The sequence below is a fragment of the Lagenorhynchus albirostris genome, chromosome 4 (assembly GCF_949774975.1).
Source record: "Lagenorhynchus albirostris chromosome 4, mLagAlb1.1, whole genome shotgun sequence".
Lineage (NCBI taxonomy): Eukaryota > Metazoa > Chordata > Mammalia > Artiodactyla > Delphinidae > Lagenorhynchus > Lagenorhynchus albirostris.
The window spans coordinates 118734528-118759784 of NC_083098.1; the positions used below are offsets into that span (position 1 = coordinate 118734528).

The following is a 25257-nucleotide window of genomic DNA, read 5'->3' on the forward strand; positions in this document are numbered from 1 at the left end:
TCTTGCAGAACGAACCAGTTTTCAAAGAGCAGAACAGCTAAAGAACAGGAGAAAAAGTGCTCGGGCAGGAAGCACGGCGGGGACAAGCATTCAGTGGGGCATGTTGGAAACTGAACAAGGAGTTTGGACCGACCAGGGCACCAGAGGAGTAGGCAATGAGGTTGGAGGATTAGGAGGTAGTATCCTGAATGACTTTTCTACCTACATGCGACTAGTTTGAACTTCTGATTCTGAAGGCACAGGGGGCCACTGAGGGTTGAAGCAGGAGGGGCAGAGTTAGATAAGATTTTTAGAAAGCCCGCCCAGCCATGGTCACATGGAGGACACCTGGGGGAATGTAAGCTGATGGGCAGAGATGCCAGGTAACTGCAATTCTCGTCATGAGAAGAAGCCAGGACTGGTGAAGATGGATAGGCGAACGCTATTTGGAAGATGGTAGCCCATCAGAGTAATCATTCCCTACGTGAATTGAAATGAATTCAGCAGAGAAGGTAGAACAGACAGGTCTTAGCAACTAATTTAATGTGGGGAGAAAGGCAAAAGGGAGAGTAGGTGGTGGTTCTCAGGTTTCTGGTTTGTCTGACCCGGTAGCTGGTGTTAGCTTTGTGGGTGGGGAGTGAAGAAGTGGTATTCTAGTATTTAGTTAATAGTTAATGAGAATGTGTGACTTACTGGTAGAGATTGAAAGCGACACATAGGGGCTTCCCTGGTGGTGCAGTCGTTGAGAATCCATCTGTCAGTGCAGGGGACGCGGGTTCGAGCCCTGGTCCGGGAAGATCCCACATGCCACGGAGCAACTGAGCCCGTGCACCACAACTACTGAGCCTGAGCTCTGGAGCCCGTGAGCCACAACTACTGAGCCCACGAGCCACAACTACTGAAGCCTGTGTGCCTAGAGCCCGTGCTCTGCAACAAGAGAAGCCACCACAATGAGAGGCCCGCGCACCACAATGAAGAATAGTCCCTGCAACTAGAGAAAGCCCGCGTGCAGCAACAAAGGTGCAGCAACAAAGACCCAACACAGCCAACAATAAATAAATAAATAAATATTTTAAAAAAGAGAAAGAAAGAGACACATAGGGCGTGGGACTTAGAAATGTTGGGCTGGGAAGTCATCCACATTTGCATGGTGATGGCTGAAGTCAGGAACCTGGATGAGGTCATCCAGGGGGAATATTCTGAGGATCAGGGTAGAACCTAACTGGGAGGGAGGTATCACCACTTAAGGGGGAGGTGAAAAACAAGCAGGAAAGAATAAGAAGAGACAACTAAAAGGTAAGAGGAAAACCAAGGAGTGTCATGGAAAAAAGGTCAAAGCAAAGAGAGGGTCGAGTGTCACCAGGCAATCAAGTCAGATAAGCGCTGATAAAGAGTGTTCCATTGTGACCTGAAGTGGCCTTTGGGCTGCCTCCTCTGTACATGGTTCATTCATTTCTTCAAATATTTACTGAGGTCCCCTGGGTGCCAGGTGCTGTACAGATAAACCTCAAACCTCAAGGACAGCCTGATCCTACTTTGAAAGCAGAGCAAAAGCATGTCCATTTCCTTACAAATGTTACACTCTTTTAGATGTGAACAGGAATTGAATTTGTATGCAGAGCACTGGGTGATATCGCACTTGGGCAAACAGCAAGGAAAGGAGGTGGGGTGAGATGCTTTAGGAAGATGGGGCTTAGAGAATCACAGGAGTCTGAGATGAAAGCGGGGACGGGAAGAAAAGGTGTGGCAGCATCACCTCCTCATTCTCTGACCTGTTATTTTGTTTAACCATTGACTTAGCTCCAACGTCTGCCTGGGGAGCAAAGTCCTATGCTGAAGAGAAGCAGTTATTTCCCAATATACTCTTGGTATTGAAAGAAGAAAATTAAGATAAGAAAGAGTTAAACTCACCAAATTAAATTGTTTCTGGGCTCTGACTACACTTTTGAAACCTCCTCTTATAGTTATTTAGCATAGTTACTTTCTTTTTTTTTAAATAGAACAAGTCTTTTAGGGTTTTTTTTTATTACTCATAAAAGCTCTTTTTTTTTTTTTTTTTTTAAGCTTTCTGACTCTGCGCTTGTACCTTTCACACTTTGACCAGGATTTTCATTAAGGAAAGTGAGCTTGATCTTGTCACAGACCCATTTAGCACACATGGACCCACCACAGGCCCTGCTGACATGTTTTTTCACTTTAGGTAACCTCCTAAGAACTTTAGGTCTCACAGCATGAACTTCTCAGCACATATCACATACAGATTTTGGTGCTTTTCCCAACCTTCTTGGTATAAAAGCAAGTAGTTCTACTACCAGGGGTTCAAGACAGCCTATTTTTGTTAGAGGCTGTATTGCATGATAGCCTACGATGGTGTGTCAAACTCAGGACCACGTTGAACGCCTCTAAACAGCATTCCTGGAAGGGCTTCCATTTCTTAGAATTACTCTGAAAACTTAACGTCTAAACCTCCAGAACAAGTTATTAGGAAGTCTGTTTTTATACTTCTAGAAACTTAGAACTGATACTATCCATACTTTAGCAGAGTAAAGCCTATGATTATTTCAGTTATCCATTCACTTGTTCAAGAAATACTGACTGAGTTCTTGCTAAAGATTCTAAGTGTCAAAAAAGATGAAGGCCTTGAGCTCAGGAAGCCTACATTCCAGAGGCAGACAGAAACTAACTGGAGGCTCTATAGCGTATCTACAGTCATAGTGATATGTTTTCAGGTGCAAAATTAAAGCACAGCAAGGGGGCCAGGAGTGACAGGACTCCATCAGCTATGGTGGGCAGGGAAGGCCTCTTATATACTGCATAGAAATATATGAAAATAAAATATTTGAAACAATTAGAATATATTTGACTGCACAATTGGTATCTGCTTCTGATCCCCACAATATATTCCTTCCTTCAGGACTCCATCGCTGAGATCTACCAAGTGCAAAACCCCATTTTAAGCACAGTGGGGAACAGAAGCATTACACCCCTTCCTGCTCTCAGAGTCTACTAACTAGCAGTGACTATCACACATGAAAGAACACGGTCAGTCATAATCAAGTCATAAAAAGAATTGTGCTAAGAACTGTGCTGATGGAGGGATTACAAGGCTGTAAGAGAACATGGCTTCTGGTAGGACTTAACACCACGGCAGGATAGGTAACAGGGGAGCCTAGGAATGTGACATTCCAGAATGAAGGAACAGTGTGAAACATGGGCTAGAGTTTATCCGGAGAGTGAGGATGATTCCAGTTTGGTAAATGTGTTCGACATGTGAAAGTGATGATGAAACCAAGCAGGACCCCATGGGGCCCTCCTGGGGCACAAAAGCCTTTCCAGTTCCCCCATTTCTTATTTGCAGGATAAAGGCTTCAGCCTCCTAGGCCTTCCCTAAGTTCCAAAGGGCAGAGCAAATGGCTACCGGTCAGGGAAATACGGAATGCAGAAAAAAGGAGGAACAATGAAGAAACTACAGTGCAACAATTAAAGCAGGATACTGGTTCTACCTCAAGGGCTATACGTAACAATATCTTTGAGTTCTTCTGCAGGAACGAAGGCCTCACCTCAGGTGGAAGACAGTAACTTCAGGCCGAGCATAAGACTCCTAGACCACCCCCATTACCTCGCCATCAGCCACTTATTAGAAAGTCACATACCCTGCATCCCTCCCCTCAAATTTTGCCTGTAAAAACTCTTCTCCCCAAAACATCAGGGAATTCAGATTTTTTGAGCACAAGCCACCTGTTCTCCTTGCTTGGCCCTGCAACAAACCTTTCTCTTTTCCAAACTGCAACGTTTGGGTTCATTTGGCCTTACCGTGCATCGGGCACACAAACGTGCGTTCGGTAACGGTGACGTGGGAAATAAGGCAGTAGAGGAAGTTTGGGGACAGGACTGAGCAGGGCCTTGAATTCCAGGCTAAACATGTAAGGTCTTCCCTTTTTTTTTTTTTGTACTCATGCATAGACCAGGAAAATAGAACCCAGGACACTCCTTTATTATGTGGATATACAACTGGGTGAAAATGAGATAAATCACCTTAAGGCTATCAAGGAAGTCACTGAAAATAATCTAAGGATGCCAAACAAATGAGACGTTTGAACTTGACCAGAGTCCAGGTTACTTAGGACTCTTCAGGCACTGTGCGAAAAACTTGACGCAGATCTCTCCTTCAATATTCACGCCAGATACACTAGGTGTGTGCACCACCCCTACCGACAGGTGAGGAAGCTCAGCCGGGTGAAACAACTAACTTGCCCAAGGTTGCATGACTAGTAAGCAGTGGTGTTCTGGGATCAAACTGGCCTCACTCCAAAGCCAAGGTCAACATCATGGAGGCCAAAAATTGTAACCGAATTAGCAAATCTGAGGAGTCGGAAACACTTGTAATGAATCTCAGTATAAGCACAGTTTAGGGTAGCAGGGTAGTAGCCCAGGGAATAAGGGAAGGCACTAAAAATTAAAAAGTTAAAAATGGATAAACTCAGCAGCAGATAAAGGCTTTATTGGAAAAGAAGCCAACCAGTGGAGGGACCGCAGCAGAGCACTCTCTTCTCCTCCTGCCCATTCCCTTCCTCTCCCTCCTCTTCTTGTAATTCACCTCAGTCAAGGTCACCTGGAAGAACCCTAAAGTAATCCTCCTATCCTCGGCACAGGTCTGATCCCCACCAGGCACCAGAGACAATTTAATCTTTCGAGAAGATCCTCAAAGATGAGCAAAAGGTCAACATATTAGATCTGTTTAGAATTATCAAAGGAACCAGGAAGAGAGAAAGCTGACCATAATTTGGAGTGAGGTTTTCAAAGAATTAACCTCTACCTTCATTAATACCACAGGAAGAACTTCAATTAGATGTAACTCAGTAAGCCTAGTTGAAAAATGAATTTTTCTTCTAAACTTGGATATGGGGCTAGGATATTAATCAATATATATTGATTAATGATAATACGTATGATTAAATCTGGGTTCATATGAAAGATATTTATAGTGGGTTTTTTTTTGTTTAAAGTATAATTTCCACGTTATTGTCTTTCCAGGGAACAGTATTTTAGTCTTTAAGGACTTAGCTCCTTACATGGGCTTTGGTGGAGGTCGTGGGGCAGCACCGGCAGGTCTAAATCGGGGTGGAGGTGTTCGTTCGGTCCTTCAGGGCTTCCCGAGAACGATTCCTGGCTACCTTGCTGTGAATGGCACAACTGACGCAATAATGCAGTTTCACATACAGCTTGGGAAGTACATAGGCGTCGAAAACACTCGCTTCGGAAATGTCCCTGACGGCTGCGGCCTCTAGGATGTTACGAATGACGAACTTCTTAATGGTCTTATCCTTGGGCACGCATCGGGCACAGTTAGTACAGCGAACAGGCTGCACGTGGCCGCGGCCCTTTTTGACACGACCATTATTCCTTCTTTTCTTGGTCATCTTGGAAGCGAGGCGAAAGAGGCTATAGTGGGTTTCTTAAAGCAGTGATCACGGAGACTGCACGTTCACAGACTGAGATGTACCCATTCAGAAAATTTAGCTCAACATATTGTCTCATAGGATTCTAGATATTTGAAATTCTAAGTGTTATTTTGGTCTCAATTTTCTATATAAGTATCTCAAATTCCCATTTCACTTTTTGACAGGTCATGAATGCCCTCAGATGTTTCCTCTGGAGCTAGGAATCCTGCATTAGGAATAGACACATAGCTATAATACCTTGAGTTTCATATATAAGTTCAATCGATTGTGAAGTTAAAGGCTGTGCTGATAGTTCTGGGTAGAATTCCCACAACAATAGGTTTGTCTTTAATAAAATGTTTGCTTTATACTGAGTGCCTTATTGAAGACATTAGGAATGTGCAAGTGAAATAGGAGGAAGGAAGCCGGGCACAACCTTTAAAAGAACGACATAGCCACTGAGGATACGCCATAAACTGGTTAGAACCGATTATGTCCAAGATTCAACTTCCAGTAGACCTTGAGCCCCACTACACACTCATAATACATTAGCATGCTAAATGACACACCCACAGGCACCATGACAGCTCCAAGTTTGACCATAAAACGTCAAAAAGTGGGCAATGGCCCAATTCCTGGAAATCTCCACCTCTTCCCTAAAATTATTGGAATAATCCTCCCATTCATTAGCCTATCAAATTAACCACCCCATAGTTCGAGGCCTCTCACCTTCTGAGATGGCCCACACTCTGTCTGTGAAATGTGTTTCTCCCAGGGCCATTCTGGAATGTGTATCTCTCTAAATAAACACTTCTTACCTATCACTTTGTCTCTCACTGAGTTCTTTCCACAAGGAGCCATAAAGAACCTAAGCTTCATTAAGTCTTGAGATCAGGTGTGTGATCTCAATGAAAAGACGGTGGGTTCAAGGCCCAGTCTGAGTTATGTGGCTTCATAAGTAGTAATAAGGAAAGTTTGTCCTGCCATAAACAAAGCTAGGACTGATTACGTATGCCATTGACTGACAGATACACTCACTTAAATGAAGAGCAATCATTATTTCCTCAAACTGAATGAAAGACTGGAGATGCAGTCTTACCCATCAGTTTGCAGCTTGGCACGCGGGATCTTAGTTCCCCGACCTTGGACACCAGGGAGACCAGGGATCAAACCTGTGACCCTTGCAGTGGAAGCACAGGGTATTAAACACTGGACCACCAGGGAGGTCCTGTGAATATTTCCTTATTTACCCAGAGTAACTAATTCTGCAGGATCTGCCAGCTACCTCTAATTACACCAGCTTCACCCAATAACCACACCGAACTCTACTCTCTGAATAGCATTCTTTTATCCTCTGACTAGCTGACTAAAGGTCAACTGTACTTTTCTGAGTTTCTTATCACCTTTGTGTTTCAGTTTCTCAAATGTTAGTTCATTTGTAAAACTGCTGTTTGAGGCTAAATTAACAAAATTAGCAGCTAAATAACGACCACACCCTGCCTACCTATACCCTAATAGAGAGCACAGAGATAAGCTGGGAGGGGATGGTAAAGAAAAGTTGGGAAGGGAGAAGAAACAGAGGTCTGAAAAGAACACCTTATCAGAGGAACATCCAGTCTTCCGGGATTGTCATTTAAAGAGCTGTGGAACTCACATAAATGCAGAATTACACCCTTTCTTCCTTCTTGGCTGGAGCCCCGCGGTAAAAAGCACACAGGTCAAAGTTTGGCAGGGAAAATAGTACCTTTGGAAATTTTATGGTCTGGCTTTAAATATAGGTCAAGAAACATAATAAAACTAATTTTTTTTCCTTAGAAGACTGGAAATCAAGAGAATTTTTAGGTTAATATAAGTAAATTTTAGTTCCTTCCAGCACTAGAATTCAGTGATTCCTTGACTCTGAGCCTGGATTAAATCTACCTTGGCCGAGTATAAACCTGGTTTACTGGCTGGTTGCTTTTACTGATTTTGCACTTTATAGCCACTTCCTCTTAAGAAGTTCACCATCGTGACTAATTTCTTTGGGGGGAAGTTGGAAAGCAGAGGGCCAAGTCAATCCGAAATGGAGCAAACAAACTCACCTTCTACTACCTGGTGAGGAGGACACTTCCGCTATTGTAACTGAACCAAACTCGGGTCCACTTGCTTGTCTGCAGTAAAAACAATGTACTGGCACTGGGTTGTCGTGAAGGAAAGTGCAGCGTTTACGGTATGGCGCCAGGCGAGGAGCCCAGGGAAGCCAGCGCTCGAAAAGCCTGAGCTCCCCGTGGGTTTCAGCAAAGCCCTTTTAAAGGCAAGGTGAGGGAGGAGGGTCCCAGGTTAAGCGATCAGCTGCTCTTGCAGTTCTCTGATTGGTTGCTGGTGAGGTAACAGGGCGGTGTCACAAGGGTTAACAACATCAATCCTTAGGCGCCAGTAGGTTTAGGGGCTACGTGCTCACGGTCATCAAGTAGTTAATTTCTTTCACTTGGTGGTGGTTTTAGCATCTGTAAAACAACTCAGGAACTGTGTATCAGATACTATTATCTAGGTACTTCAGAGAGGAGCCGAAGCAGAGGGTATCGGGGCAGGATCTGTCCCAGGAAGGCCCCATAGGGTCCTGCTCGGTTATGCTATGAAGCATTAGCCTCTTCCAAGGTTTTAGAAGATATTTTGACGTTACTGGAGATCTTCTTATATCCATGTCAGTTAAGCGTATGATTCTAGTAAGTCTATCTAAATTTAAAAGGCAAAAGCTGATAGTCACTATGAATAGATTTCTCTTATTTATTAATAGGATCTATTTTTAACCATATAATAATAATAGTAATGACACCATAAATTTATTTGGCGCTTTGCAATTCACAAAACACTTTAACTAACATGACATAGATTCCTGGGCAACCCACTCTGAGACAATAACAAATTTGTGGAAACAACTGTTGGCAATGGGCTCACAGATGCCTGGAATTCCCAGGCAGCCAGCTGCATGTGTTCCCCATTTCATTAATTTCAAAATAACAAGACCATGCAGATTCATTTATATATTATGGCAGGTTTTAACTGTATGTCATGTATCATCTACTTTGTTCCTATGAGACAAAACGATTGCCTTTTACAGGTAAGAAAATGGAGGCTCTTCAAGGCTCTTAAGAAAAGAAGTTACTAATAAATGACTAAAAAATAGCAGACCTATGATTAGAGTGAATCCAATTCTTTCCTCCATCCCACAGCTTCTGCCAAGTCATTATAGAAATGCACGGAGAGATTCTTATCCCTTGTTGCTTGGGTTTCTCAAGAGTGGTAACCCATTTTAGTAACACAGCATGCTCTGTAATTTACTACTGACAAAGCCACTACCAGAAATTTACTAGTAACTTTCAACTTGGTAAAACATGACTAATAAAAAGCAATCAAAGAGCAGCCTTCTCTTTCTTTACAGCCACATGGTTGCAAAGCAAGCTAGTTACATGTTTGTGGATTTGTGCCAATGATATATGCAGCTCATTAATTCCACAAATACTTATTGGACACCTATTATCTACCAGCCCCTATGTGAAGTGCTGGGTGCACAGTACTGAAAAAGATGGGCACCACCACGAGCCTCACAGAGCTTGTTCTGTTGACTTGGGGAGAGACGGATGCTAATCCACAGATAAACAAAAATAACCCACTATGGTGTGAATTGAAAGAAAACAACAGAATACTGGGAGAGACAATGTTTGGGGGTGGGAAGCTCTTCTAGATGGAGAATGAGAATATCTCAGTAGAGGTGGCACATCAGTTGGGATCATAAAAATGAGGAAGAGCTGGCCTTTGAGAAGAATGGAAGGATGTCCCAGGGAGAAGGAAATGCATACTGGAAAGTCTGAAAACTGGAGTTTAGTTCGTGTAAGCGGCTGAGAAACGGTCATTGCGTGGGTAGGACCAGGCAGGGTGGGGGAAGGTTTGAGATAAGGAGGGAGTCCTACACAACTCTTCAGTCCTTTACACTGCCTCGAGGCACCTGATCTCAACCATCTGTCTTCAATCAACTACACTTAAACAGCTGCCTTGTAATCCAGAAACTATCACAGATTAAGCAGATAAAGCTAAAAACAGAATAATATCAATAGATTACCTAAACCAAGGATGCAAGTTTCCATCTTTTTAATGAAGGTTTGCATCAAGTTAAATCATTAATTATAGATACTGATATAGATACGTGGATGGATAGGTACAGATACATATCTCTAGTATTCTAGAAAAAAGCATTATCTCTCAAGGTGAGAGGGTAGGGAAACCTTAACTCGTAAATTTTAAGGGAAAAAAGTGAGATTATGGGACTTCTTTTTGTGTGCGTTTTTTTTTTTTTTTTTTTTTTTTTTGCGTTACGCGGGCCTCTCACTGTTGTGGCCTCTCCCGTTGTGGCGCACAGGCTCCGACGAGCAGGCTCAGCGGCCATGGCTCACAGGCCTAGCTGCTCCGCGGCATGTGGGATCTTCGCCGACCGGGGCACGAACCCGTGTCCCCTGCATCGGCAGGCGGACGCTCAATCACTGCGCCACCAGGGAAGCCCTGTGTGTATTTTTTAAATTAAGAAAATAAACAACAAAATGAAAAAACCTTTTTGTTTTTATGAAAGCCTGGTTTTAAGAATTTCAGCTCGTTAAATTTAGGAAGCTTAAAAAAAAAATCAAATTCAAGACTGTTCTCTGGACCTGAGCCTAATGCATTTTCATTTGAATGAGAACTGAATATACATTTTTATCCCCTTGGGGCTCTGGGCTGTCAATATTTTACTTTTCAGAGATGGGCAGACACCTACAGATAATCATGGTGACCTTGGGTAACATTTTCCCTTATTTAAATCTGTCTTCTTTCCAAAGTATTTTTTGCCTGTTAAACATGATTTTTGGGGGGGTGGGGGGCGGGATGGTGCGGCTCACAGATACGTTTTTAGAAAACAACGATGCACATAAAATTTTTCCTTTTGCACTGATGCATCTGGACCTTTTCTCTTATATGTCTACTCTTTTGTCTATTTTTGGAAGTGATCTGGAAGCAAAGAAGAGAATGGCTATATAGTTGACCCAACTATTTCTATTAACGGAGTGTTTTAACTTAGGATTTTTAAGTGGAAATGAACTTTGTTTGTCTAAGATTTTTTCCAGCTTCTTTAAGTCTGGCCCCCTTCCCTAGTCACCTTCGGCTAAACCTGTCATTCGGCAGATAACAATCTCTAACATAACTGCAACAATCTCTACTGTGGCTGAATTTTCATAGCAAAGAATCTCAGGAGTTACCAATTGGTTACAAACTGTTTTGTCATACCTAAGTGTTTGATAGGGCTTTGTCCTGTCCCTTCCCTTCTGTGACGGAATACCTTACATAACCGGCCCCGTCATGTTAAACACCCTTGGGGGTTGGTTCAGGATGTTTCCGACACCCCCATTTGCTTGGTATCCCTATACTCCTAGCATGTGGTAATTATCCGTGACTCCCCTAGTCCCTGGCGGCCATAGATGGAGCTGACTCACTCGCTCTTTCACTCAGTGAGTGCTTTCCCCACATCCTTAATTCCCCATGCCACTTTGGGGATAGGGCTAGCATGTTTCTATAAGCCCTAAACTTGATTTTGCATTTCACAGAAAGGTGGAGAAGTTGGGTTCCCCCGCCCCGCCCCCTTTCCTTTCCACAGGAAGATAAAGCCAGAGGAAGCCTGTACTGTACTTTCTGCAGTTACAATGATCAGCTGCTTCCCATTCCCTACTTCTAAGTTTTTGTGCACTCAAGTATCAACACCCAACCAATCTCCACCACTTACTCTGCTAAAGAGAACAAACGTTGACTCTGAGGGTCTAGTTCTTTTTAAGTTCTTTTCGATCATCTTTTGCCTTCAATTCTGAGCACCTTTTACTTGCAACCAAGAGACAATATTTTTGTGTGTGTGAATTCTTAAGGTTATCAACAGATACTCAAAGTCTTAGCAATATCTGAATGATACTGAGCATGCTCGTATTGCCCAAGTACCTTCAGTGACTACTTGTTAATTGCAACCAAGGGTAATATTTTTAATGAATATCTTAAAGTCTTCAAGAAGTACCTAATGTTTAAAAAACCACGAATAATACTGTGCACAAAGATCACCTCTTGGACGACCAAAAAAATACCACAGTAAACTCTTCCAGAGTGACTTGTTTTTCTCATGTTTCTTAGGTAACCTCTTTTATTATGAGCTTAATAACTAGCAGGTAAAGGGACATTTAACAAAAACTTTTAGAGAGTGTATAACGGCAATATCCTGCTCTTGGCCCCAAGAAGAAGGCAAAGCCTTAGGCCCTTTTTCTGCAAGTGGTTTTCAACCAGTTGAAGAGCTTACAATTTAGACTGAACAAAATATTGACTTAAATAAGTTCTGTTATCCCAAAATTTACAGACTGTTAAGATGTTTGCTTTTTTTACAGCTCACCACCGCTCTTGAAATTTCTCATTCGCTCATTCTCATACCTCTTGGTTCTGAAAAAACTCAGTCCATGGGAACTGATTCACCATGAGGCATGAATGAATGACCGACAGTTCTCATTTTTAATTCTTACTTCAAAAACAATTTTTTTTAATAATTTTGTTTTATTTGGCTGCACCGCAGGGCACACGGGATCTTTTAGTTCCCTGACCAGGGATTGAACCTGTGTACCTTGTGTTGGGAGTGCGGAGTCTTAACCACTGGACCGCCAGGGAAGTCCCTCATTTTTAATTCTTGAAAGCTGCATGGTTCTAAGCCCTGGGGGCCTATTAGAATCACCTAGAGAGCTTTAAAAAACACAGTATTTGAGAACCGCCTCCTAGAGAATCTGATTTGTCTGGCGTAAGGGACATCGGTATTTTGAAAAAGCTGCCCAGGTAACTCTGATATTCAGCCCCAGCACATATGAAGGACACTCACAATGCACCTGAAGAATACAACAGAAACAGCGTGTCCCTGGGACCACCTACTCAGAAAAGAGTCTATCAGATGATCAGAAGGAGGGCGGTGGAGGGAGTGGAAGATCCGAAGAAGCTACAGATGACTGATAAGGACCCATGTGGAGGGGACTGGCCCTTACCTGGAGAGCCACTCCGATCCTTGCAGAAGTATTTGAATTCTACTAGTATAGTATTAACTCAGGTTTTATTAGTCTAAAAGAACCTTGTGATGCTTTGGAATTTCAGGCAAAAATCTTTACAAATATGAGAGATTCAGCTGGTGTGGGAGACTATACATTGAAACAGAATGACTAGCATATATTTAGATAGCATAGTCCGGCTGTAGTAGTTACACTTCCCAGCATTTCCATAAGCTGGCCTTGCGCTGTCTGATCGTCTTCCTTTTGTCCACTTCTGAACTAGCAACATGCCCGCAAATTGGCCCACATTTTTTACAGGGGTTCAACTACCAGCAACAGCAGCAGTGGCAACGCTGGGAAAGTGCCCTGTAAGCCACGATTGTCACCCGCCTGTGTCTGTCCACTTATTACTGGTGGTACTATGGTCTCTTTCCAGCTTTTGTCAAATGCCAATGCCCTTTGTGTTCCATAGTCCAGTGGAGTTGGCAGACAACCAAAATGGAAACTTGATAAGATTAGAGAAGCATTTTCCTCTTTCCTCATCGGTGGGATGCCTCTTTGGTCATACAGATATCACAAAATGACTGATTCTGGAACGAGTATCTCTTCTCTCTAACAGAAATAGAAATAATTTCTCAGGTTCAAAAGGATACTTCCTGCTTGAATTCTATAAAGAGGTATTATCATTCCCATACTGACAGCTTTATTTTAAAAAACTTTTAAATCACAAAATAAGTTATCATATCCCCAGAATTACTATTTCTGCTATGGCAAGTCGGGAATGCACTTCTCAGTGGGTTGTGACATGGTATTACAGGGCTGGCTATGCTCACTTACCTGGGAAGTATTTCATCCCCAGAGAAAAGGTAAGTTGTTGTATGCAAATAGTTTAGACCGTTAGTTTAACTACTTCCTGCAAATTTCTTGCATGCTTGTATTTTTTTAAAAAAAACTTATCACTGAGTGAAACGTGCTCCCACTTTATCATATTGATGTTATCATATCAGTTTACAGATGAGGAAATGGGCTTGGAGCTCAGAAGACCAAAGTAAATTGTAGCAGATGGTGCTGGAACTTGTCACATGCTTCACTGTTGAGTTACCCTCTTCTTACTATTTCCCAGGCCTGTGTTTAACAGCATTGGAACTAGGCTTCAAAAATCAAAATGCTTCTGATGCCCACGTGTATGTTTTAAGAGTATTAACTGCATTCCTCATTTTATACTCCTGGTAAAAATGTCTGTGTTTTTTTGTTTTTTCTTTTTAACAAAGTCCTCTGTCACGCACACTGTGAGAATACAGTAGTGTCCCCTTATCTGCGGTTTCACATTACACAGTTTCAGTTAACTGTGGTCAAAATATGGTTTTTCACAAAAATATTATGTAGAAAATTCCAGAACTAGACAATTCAGAAGTTTTAGGTTGTGTGCACCATTCTGGTTAGTGTGACGGCATTTCAGTGCCATCCTGGTCCACCCTGCTCTGAATCCCCAGCATCCACTTGATTCGCCCCTGACATCCAACATCAAGGTCATGGCTCCAGGGTCCAGGGTCACCCGGGGCAGACACTCCTCCTCCTGACCTACTGACAGAAGGTCAACACTGTAGTAGCCCAGGGCTACCTCACAATGCCTATATCATTCACTTCACTCCATCTCATCAAGCAGGCATTTTATCGTCTCACATCACCACAAGGGTGAGCACAGTACATTAAGATGTTTGTGAGAGAGAGACCACATTCACATAACTTCTGTTACAGTATATTGTTATAACTGTTCTATTTTATTATTAGTCATTCTTGTAACTCTCTTAGTGTGCCTAATTCAGAAATTAAACTCTATCATAGGTATGTGTGTATAAGAAAAAACCTAGTATATATAGAGTTTGGTACTTTGTGCATTTTCAGGCATCTACTTGGAGTCTTGGAACCTCTCCCCTGCAGATGAGGTGGGACCACTGTAATTTTCCCACAAATGTGGCAGCCGTGATTGACATTCCATTTCCCTCGAGAACTGGAACTTGAAAGTGCATAAGACACATGAGTGGGTGGTCTGATGTCTGACTGCTGGCCCGTCTCCAGCTGCAGAAACGTCATTCATTTCTGGGATCTTTGCAGTCCAAGAACTTCATCCTGGACATCCTGCCTTCACTAACTGTTAGTAATGTCTTGGGTTATAGGAATCTGCCTGACCTGTTAAACAGGATTTAACAGGGTTAATCTTGCTCCCATTCTAACTAGAATTTATGAACATTGCTTACATTCCCATCTATGCCTGTCTAAACTGTGGAATTACTGTCATTTGATGTAATCAGTCTACTCATTTGGTCTGCCTAAGGAATTTTTGGACATATAGTTAAATGAGTTAATAACCAGGGAGTTCAAATCTCCAACAATAAGAATGAACACTTGCTCTCTTTATAATCAAACTGGTCCTTCCTCCTTCACGTAGATCATGGCATTTTTCTCACTCATAATGAACAGGTAAAAGACATAATTACTGACTTCTAGTTAATTCCTTTGCTTTTTTTTTTGAAGATTTTTTTTTTTGATGTGGACCATTTTTAAAGTCTTTATTGAATTTATTACAATGTTGCTTCTGTTTTATGTTTGGTTTTTTGGCCACAAGGCATGTGGGATCTTAGCTCCCCGAGTAGGGATCAAACCTGCACCCGCTACACTGGAAGGCAAAGTCTCAACCACCGGACCGCCAGGGAAGTCCCTAATTCCTTTACATATCACTTGACTGGGAGCTTTTTGGTTGTGTAGCCACTTTTTCCAGTTATCACCAATACTACAGCATACAAATTCTTCAATATAACTCATCTTTAAATTGCGGTTTTATCTTTTGAAAAGGTTATTAATTATACCAATGCTAAATCTTCTAAAAAATATTATCAATATTATGACTTGCTGATTCTCCTTCATACACATTCCCCTCCTCCTACACAGAAAGGCTTATCCCTTTGTCAAGTTCCTAGACCCTTAAATCTACCAGTTAAAAGCTAATTAATAACCTATCTCTGTACTATGTACCTAGCAAGTCAATAGTTATTTTAGGCTGGACCATAGTATTGTGTGAGGAATATCAAACTCCTAATCCCAGGATCTGATGAGGATACATCATTAAAAAACAAAACTAACAACCTCATTTGACATTGCTAGACATGGCATATCTCATCAATGTCAGCTCAAATAAATAGAAGTGAGATTTACATGCAAACTAGACTCCAGTGCTGTTTTTCATTTATCTTTACAATAAAATATTTTCTATAAATATAATACATTATGCAGTATATTATATTAATTACTCATTACTTCATTAGTTCAATTATTCTTTAATGGCAGTCCTGAATCTGTGGATAAGGTCAAAAAATTTAACGCTCTGATTTCATATTTTGCCTTTATCGAGTAAATTCAAACCAAGTTCAGAAGAAAGGGGCTAGGTTGTCTAGAAATAACCCATCCCAAGAAATCTCAGCCATTTTGTAGGCTGACTAAGAGCTTTGCTACTCAAAGGGTAGTGACAACCAGCATCCCCAGCGCCATCTAAGATTAAGAATCTATATTTCTACAGACTGGCTTCCTGAAAAAGGTTCACTTTGATCAGGATTCCTGAGGCGATTTGGATGCACATTTAAGTTGGAACAACACTGTATTAGAAAATTTAGTTTTCCACCAAGAGAACAACAATAACAACAGGAACATAAGGTAAATGACTTTCATAGCACAGGAAGAGTGGTCTTGAAATAAATTTGTCAAGAGACTGACATAGCAACTTCAAAGCAAAAAAATACTTAATCTGTCATACAGGGGCATTCTCCATGATCTGCTGGATACTAATAGTAATACACAGCATGTCAGTTTCTATTACAGGTGAAATAACCCACAAAACGAGGTAGTTCCCTGCATTTTGATTCCAGCCCAATCCATAATCCCTATGGATTATTTACAAGAAATGGAGAGCCACAGGGAGTAGTTATGGGTATTTCAGATACTGGAAAGGCAATCTTCCACCGTAAATCAATAAACTTGGCACGGCGCTTACAGCATATACCTACAATATTTTACTGGCTTTAAAATCATACATACTTAGTCCATTTCCAATTTTTGATGATGAACATGAACATTTTATATTAATACCCTTTTTTCCCCAAGAGAACCGTATTAACCATCAGTGGGGTGATGAGCCCCTTAGGGTACAGATGACTTAAGAGGTCCTTCCTCAGGAGTCAGCTGTGGCACGGCTCTCTCCAACCTTCCACCGTTCCTAATCTGCAGAAAGGATCTTAATGACATATAATGAGCCAGGATGGATGCAGTTAGTGTCACCCCACTTGGTTGTTGCCCAGGAGTGACCATCACCAACAAAAACACAATTTGCAGCTAAGTCTTTAAACAGATTCTCCTTGCTTTGAAGAACTGAACTAATTCCAAATGGAACAACTGCAATCACTACAAAGAGGACGTCTGCCAAGAAATACATCGGTAAAAGATGGAAATTCCAGCACTTCAAAAGAGCTAATTTTAGAAGCCAGAACCCATCAATTGTTGAAACCTTTCTTATCTTGTCATCAGGCAGCCGCCCCTCTCCTTTTGGTCTAACTTGCTCTGTCACTTTCAACACAAGCTCCCAGGAGTGTGTTCAAATCCTCATCCTAGAAGGCTGGGGTTCATGCCAGCTGCAGGAGGAATTTGGTTGCGTTGTGGCGGGGAGGGTGTCAAGGTGGAGGGGAAAGATGTGATTGGGCAGCAGACCAGGCAGACAGAAGAACAGGAAAGGGACAGAAGAAAGCTGTGCAGGGTGGTTCCAACTAGGCTCCAGTGCTGTTTTCCATTTATCTTTACAACACATTTTTTCTATAAATATATATTACATTATCCTATTCTATATTATATTATTTATACACAAGATATAATACAAGTCTCCCAATTACTTCATTAGTTCAATTATTCTTTAATGGTACTCCTGAATCTGTGGATAAGGTCACAAAATGTCACGCTCTGACTTCATGTTTTGTATTTATAGAGTAAATGCAAACCAGGTTCAGAAGGAAAGAGTTCTGTTTAGACCTAGGTAGAGAAATAATCCATCCCCCCACATAAAGAGGGAACAAAGAGGGAAAACAAAACCGATCAAGAAAGGATCGTTTCCCAGCTACTCATCACCTACGCCCACTCTGCAAGGTGAGAAACTCAAATGGACAGGATATCCAGGTAGAGGGAATCCTGGCCGGCAGCCACCTACTCAGACACTCATCAGAAAGACGTCACCAAGACCATTCCCAAGCTGAGCAGTTTACCATAGTAAAGGCTTCTGATTTGGTTCTAGAAATGAGGTGAATCAGTCTATCCATGTCTGTGATCGCAAATCAGGACAAAGATGAGATAGAAAAAGACAATTACTAGAAACAGAAAAAGATTCTGGAATAAAACAGATATGGGTTTGAATTCTATCTGGAGCACCTTCTGCTATTTCCCTGTTAAAGTGTCTTCCTAAGACTAGACATTTACCTGCCTGCATAGAAAAATTTCCACTTAGAAAAGACCTGTTATAAGCAGAAAAAACATGTTATAAGCATCCCCAAATTGATAAATGAATGTGTTCCCTATAGATTTTAGAGAGTTTAATACCTTCCTAATCGTATTCTTAGTTGAATTCTTACTTTTTCCTTTAAACCAAGCACATAATGAAGCGAGTGAATAATTGTGTTGTTAAAAAGTAAAAATCTGAGTGGAAACTGTTTCTTCTTTTCTGCATTATATTCCATACACTTCCAAAATAACCCTGAATATGCATGCATTCAAATTCATACAACATTCTCATTGCCTGAATTGCCAAACTTAAACATAGAGGCAGCAAAAATTGAACTCATAAATTTTGTGTTCTTTGCTTATTTAGATTGATCTAGATTTGTTTTTGATGATTCTCCATAAATATCCAAACATACTGGCAATTTCCATGTTAATGTATGTCACTATATTGTCCGGCAAAAGGAAATCTCTTACTTGTCACCCGTCAATAGCCAATTTCTAAAACTGATGATTTCTCAACAATAAGGAAAGTTAAGCAAATATTTTCAAAAGTCCTCCAATTTGTATTTTAAAAAGCTAAAAAACGTTTAAAAAATTTAAAAAGGAGAATGCTTAAAACATTCTTGACATGATTTAAATGATTTTAGATACTAATTCACTGTATGATCCTTCCATTCCTATACTTTAATCTTATTATTTGGTAATAATATATATTGATAATTTAAAAATAAAAATATATCTTTAAAATAAAACTAAAATTCTTAGCTGAATTTCTATACCTCTTATAAGTTCCACATGAAAGAGATTTTGAGGCCTTCTAATACTATTATTATAGTAATGAGTCACCAACGAGACCAGTATTTGGGTGTGAATGATAAGACAGGTGCTTGGGTGTGTCAGAAGATTTATATGTAATTATTTACCAAAAGGTTTTACTAATTAGAGCAATAATGAGATTTGAAATGCTTTCCCGTCCCTAAGAGCCAGTGCTCTTGGGCCATAAAGAAGTCTAGAAGGCAATCTAGTGTCATAATTAAGAGGAGAGACTTTGGAATGAGAGATCCTGGACTTAATACTTGCTTCTGCCACTTAGTAGCTGTACAGTTTTTGGCAAATTACTCAATCTCTTAGTTTCTCAGTTTCCTCATCAGCAAAAAGGAACTAATGAGCCCTTAGCTGCCTAGGAGTATTGTGAAGATTAACTTAATGGCTTGTGCTGGATGCATTTAGTAATCAGCAAATAAATATTAATCTTATTAGAGAAGTTGTAGCAGTCAGCAATAAGAAGTCATTACCTGAAAATATGAACATCTCTAAATTCTAAACTGTATAGAAATCCTAGGGGTAAAAGGGAGGTTCATCTAATAACTGATTACAGTAAAATGAATATTCACATGAGAAGTATTCGATTCTAAATAGTGCACTCTTATTGATTTGGTTCTTGGCACTCCAACACCCCCCAAAAAATATTTTTACAGCTTCATACCCTTTGGATTGTTATAATAAGAAACAGTTGTCCTTAGAGACTACCGAAAGGTCACATCTTACATCATCCCATTCCCGGTTATGGACCTTTCTCTTTGCAGATCTTTAACTGAAGATACCATCAAAGAGGAAACTGCTGAGAAAAAAACTCATCTGTCACAATGGAATCTCATCAGTTATTTCCCTGGCATTATTTTACAGCTGCTATTGTCTCATTATTATGGTTATAAAACCTTTACCTGCCTAAACCTTTCCTCTCTACCACCTGGTTCAGGATCTCCCTTGTCTAGAAAAGAGCAGGATTCTCTCCAGCACAGAAAAATAATTAATTCAGTGAAAATACAGATAGTGCCACGTTTGGCCTTTCTTCCAGGCAGTGAGTGATTCCTGACACCAGCTTCTCAAATTTTGAATATGTTTGAACCTATGAAACATCTGGAGATCTTGTTAAAATGCAGGTTTTGATTCAGTGGGTCTGGGGTGGGGCCTGAGATGCTGCATTTCTAGCAAGCTCCCCAGGGATGCGGCTGGTCCACACACAGAGCAAACTTAGAATTAGTGATGATTATGACAACGAGGTCACTATAGTGTGTGTGTGTGTGTGTGTGTGTGCGTGTGTGTGTGTTAGATGGCTAAAAATATTTCAGAAATTTTTAGATGAAGGAGGGGGAAGCACTCACTGCACTGTCCTAGAAACCTTATTTCAAAATGAACACTTGGTTCTTCCAAAATTTGCTTTTTCAAATTGGCAAAGACAGTTTTTTATCTCTTAAAACAGGCTCTCAAACCTATGTGACCCCTCCATAAATAAAGACACTGGCCTGTGAGAGAGCAGGGAGGACACAGTAGTTGATGAATAACTTCTCTGATACACCCTTGGTCACTTTTTTATGTCATGAGCTTGTGTCTTTTAGGCGGCCAGGGCACACTGACAGATACAAAGAAAATTACAAACGGAATCTATGTTAGGAAAATTTCCTGGTGTCATGCATAAGACTTTTCATATTTAATAATAATAGTAAACTATAATTATGGTACATTTGTGGAAACGATACCATTCTGTACAAAGTAGATGGCTGGTGTCACTTCTGAGACCTTATTTAAGACCTTACTTAATCTCTTACACAAAATATTTACCTTTGAAACAGAATGACAGCATTTACCACCTACCTATCTCTCTTGAATGCTTTAAACCTTAAGAGAGAGTGGGATAATTTAATAGATAGTTATTAGACAGTGGGATGAAGTTTAACTGATGATGGAACTCAATTGTTGATGTAAAATCCAGAAGAATGGTTGGGTGAATGGTTCCATATAAAGGAAATAAAGTGTGATAAATGCTTCTTTAGGATTTATAAGCTGTTGACACATTTTATCCTCCATGTAAATCTCTTTCTTAAAAGAAGACAGTTTTCTTTTTGATGTTTTGGAAATTAAACTTTTAAATCTTATGCTTTCATGTAGAAAAGGAAGTGAAAAGTATTATAAACTTGAAAAATTTAAGGATGATTTTACAGATTTAAACAAACTAACAGATCTTTGTTTAAAATGGGATCCACCGAACTTTCCAGGGCCATTCCTGAAATAACTCTAGAGATGGAATAATGGGCTGTTTCTTACTTTGTAGTTTCTTAATGCAAAGTAAGCAGCTTTACAGGGCTTAGCTGTCTCCACTGACCTAACAGCATTCTTTACTTCATTTGCAATGAAACAGAAATAGTTTTTTCTCCAACCATGATTTAATACCAAGGCACAGTCTTTTGTCTATTAAAAATACTGATTCCTCTTTTATTTAGAAAAGTTAAGAAATGTAAAAAGTCCCAGGCGTTGTGTCATCAATATTGATTTCTTAATGTCAAGTTTAACGTTTGATTTGCCTCTCTCTCCAGTTATTTTTTTAGGCTATCTCTGTCATCAGACGCAAACTCTGCCTGAATTTCTCACCAGCTGCCAACTTCTGTCTTGTACTGTCACCATGGGATGGAGTAGAGCACTTGGTCCTCCACGGAAATAAAAAGGAAGCAGCAATGTAATGACCAAGACAGAGACTCCTATGCTGTGCTGTTCTCCAACTATGAAACTCCGTCTCATATTTGTAATTACCTTGGAGGAGAAACGCAATTCTGGCTGCTGTAAGGCCAAAAATGTGGTAGAAGTAGAAACGACAAACGCCTTCCAGAAAGAGAGGGCTGAGTCAAAATCCTACCCTTTTGACAGTTACTAATTCTGTGCCTGAGCCCCAGCTTCCCTATCTGTAAAATGGAGAATATCTTCCTTGCAGCATTTTTTTGAGAATTAAATGAGTAATACATTTTAAGCACGATAGGCACTTAATTTATAAAACCCAACAAATTTTAGCAAATTTGGGGCACAACTGCTAACATATTTTAAGAATTCCTTGAAAATATAATTTTAAAGTATATATTGACCATGTTTACCTAGACAAAAACTTTTACTTCTTAGAGTTTTCAGATGTTAAATTATTATAATTGCTTGTTTAGAACTAAAGCATAATCCTAATTATTAATGACTTTGTGGTTTTAGAAATCCTCTTACATTTAGTTACACATATTTATTAGCGTGTTAATAGTAATGACATATCATTTAAAAAGTTATTTAAAAATACAGGCACCAGAAATGATTAGCTCTGGGACCTGAGAGTATAGGAAACTTTCCTATCTGTAACAAAAAATATTTGTTTATAATAGAGGGAAAAATAAAACAAGAAAAATGATAACTCTAAAATCTACTGAAATTATTTAAATGCATTTTATTACAAATTGGATAATATTTTATGAAATGAAAATTTTAAAACTCGTACAAGTATCAGGACTTAACTACGCTATAGACATTTGTTGGAATATTTAACTTGACTCTAACACAATTTCATTCTTTTCAGACAGTAAGAGAGACCCATGTTGTCCTGGCTCATGTACTCATATCTACACCCAGAGATTGCTCAATATACCATTGGTAGAATGGCTACATTTTCCAGGTAGATTTTAAAGAATCAGAATCAACTGGGCAGATAAACAGACCCAATGTCTCTAATATCTTCCTAAATCAGAGGTTCTCATTACCTCCTCTCCAGGGTAAGATCTGAAAACTCCCAAGCTCCACATCCAGAGATGCTCAGGTGATTTTGCACGGGTGACAGTAAAAACCTCCCAGGTGATGACAACGTGGGAAGTGCAAGTCATGTTCAGAACCAACTATGCTAAATAACGAGAATGGCGACAAAGCAGTGCAGGAATAGTAAAGCACACAAGCATTAAAAAAGACATTGAACAAATGTTCTCTTAAGAATAGTGCCTTAGTGGGCATACTTCCAAATATGCCTGCTGTCTTCTCTTTAAATATCTACTGAATAAGGCTCAAAAAAAGGATAGAACAAGAAGAGGTAGACCAAAAAAAACCCAGAACCTACTGGAAAAGGAAGATTCCATCTGAGCCACCTTGAAATGCAAGAGATGGGTAGTTATTACTGAACCTGCCACAGTTGGTAAAATCTAAGTATTGGGGACGTTAAAATGTTTTCTAGAGTGGTGGAGGGGAAGAGGATTAGGTAACAGGTGACCTGGAATCAAGATGTGATTCTCCCTGAAGGAGAGAACTACGCAGAGGGTGTAATGAAAGTAAGGGCTTTTCTAAGACACTTCCATGCCTGACTGTGCTCTGTCTAAAATCTTACTAATGTTCATGAACAAAAATAAAAGGGCTCCATGTGTGATGAATTACATACTTTGTTCTCAGCAAAGAAAGGACAGGAGAATTGAATTCGTTTCTCTAAGCAGTTAGTTTTGTACTTCCTTGGTTAATTAAATAAATTTTACTAATAAATGTCTGCCTTGGAACAAAATGTATCATGAAACAGCATCCACACCAAAAGCACAAAATTATTCCTCAAAAAAAATCTTTCATATGGTAGCCCGTGGCTGGATATTTGTGGCTATAGGGAGCCACGGCCAAACTGGTAGAAGGTGCCCTTTCCTCACTCACTCAGCTGATTTAACCACCTATGCAAACTGGCTGGTCATCATGTGGACCCGTTTTTGGAAGATCTGGAGAGGAGAGCGGTCCAAGAGTAAAAAGCCAGGGCCTCCTTGGTTTCCTTGCAGCAAGGCCAAAGCCCCGGAGAAGTTAGAGGTTCATGAGAGAAAGGCTCAAGCATTTCATTTACCCCGACACCAACCTCACTTGTTCCCTCAAGTTACTGCTAACGGAAGCATAATAGGAAAATCATTTGGAATATGCAATGTGAAGCAAAAAGAGCCATATGCCACATAACGTTACACAGTATTGGTGGGGGTGAGCGAATAATCTGTAATATATTTCTTAAAGATATTTTATCTTTCTTTAGGAAGAAACCCAACGGCAATTCACTAAACATTTACTGAGTGCCCACTACCTCAAGGAATTATGTAACTGCTGTGGAAGGTATAAAAACACCCTCATGGGGTTACACATGTTGAATTAGCCTAACCGACACTTAGTTTCATTCTATTAAGTACATTTTTTAAAAGAAAGGAAGTGGGAAATATATGTTCATGAAGTTAAGACGTGAACCAGAGATCAGTGCTTAATATTTTGACATCTAATTGAAAATTCTTTTCTAGGAAAAGGAAGAATTAAACAAACACATATAAATAGTAATTAAATACTCAGTTACTTTATTTATAAATACAAAGATAATCCAAAGTTCATGGATGTAGTACCCTGAAAACTAAGTTTGCCGAGTCAGTTAATTATGCTTTAATACACAGCTTAAGAAACTCATTACATTACTTTCTTGTACTTGTTTACAATTTAGTGCATTTATTAACATATATGTTACTTATGAAAATCCAATCATAGTGTACATTCCTATTTTACTTTATATTATATAAGAGCACATCTTTCCATGTCAGTACATATTCATCCATCTCCACAGAAATAGTTGTCAGGCCACATAATGACCGTTGTATAGATGGTCCATAATTTAAGTAACCCAATTTGAATACCACAAAAATTTTAAACCAAACGTGATGTAATTTATTTTTTGCCACCTATGGGATCAACCTACACATTTTCTCCAATTGCGATCTGTTTACTGAGATAGAAACACAGCTCTGATGAAGAAAAACTCCCCGCCTATTAACATCTTTCTGGATCCCTGGAGCACCATTCATCAAGAACCAGGACAAAAAAGTTTAGCAACCATTCTCCAGTTAGTGATCAAGAAGTTGGATAATGCACTAAGTTACACAGCCAGCCATGACTCACAAAGTCTTAGCCTCAGTTCTAATGCTTAACTTACTTTGCAGTTGCTTTATTTTATCTATTCTATTCACTTCCGTACTTGCTTTGTGATTTGAACAGTTTTTTCTCTCCTTTGTCTGTAAAATGGAGGCAATAATATACCTGCCAGAATGACAGTAGTATTGGAACATTGAACACTTTATTTAAAAATTATTTTCCTTTATTCATTTAGTCAGCAAACTTTCATGGAGTGCCGACCACGTGCCAAGGTACCAGAGCATACCCAGGGGAACAAGACAGGCAAATCTATTGTCATGGGATTTATAATACACGGGAACTACCAGTCAATAATATATATGAAGGCAATTTTAAAGACTGATTAAATTATTGTGCTTAATCATATGAAAAAAGATAAATGTTTTTCAATTTAAATGAGATTTAAATTTTTACTATAAAAATAAGAAATACCCAGGGTTAAAAAAAAAAAAAGTCAAGTAATACAGAAAGGGTGCAAAATG

The 25257-nt window shown here is 39.9% G+C and overlaps 2 protein-coding genes and 1 pseudogene across 2 annotated transcripts in view; all 3 read right to left on the reverse strand.

The window, feature by feature from the left end:
- The window catches only part of ELOVL6 (ELOVL fatty acid elongase 6), a 134228-nt gene that overhangs the window by 79586 nt on the left and 29385 nt on the right, over positions 1-25257 (reverse strand). The window lies entirely within an intron of this gene.
- On the reverse strand, positions 2039-4245 carry LOC132519574 (large ribosomal subunit protein eL34-like; annotated as a pseudogene).
- LOC132519465 (small ribosomal subunit protein eS26-like) lies at positions 5091-5405 on the reverse strand. The gene has a single exon (XM_060147405.1). It carries the CDS (start codon positions 5397-5399, stop codon positions 5091-5093), a length of 309 nt encoding a protein of 102 aa, XP_060003388.1. The 5' UTR covers positions 5400-5405.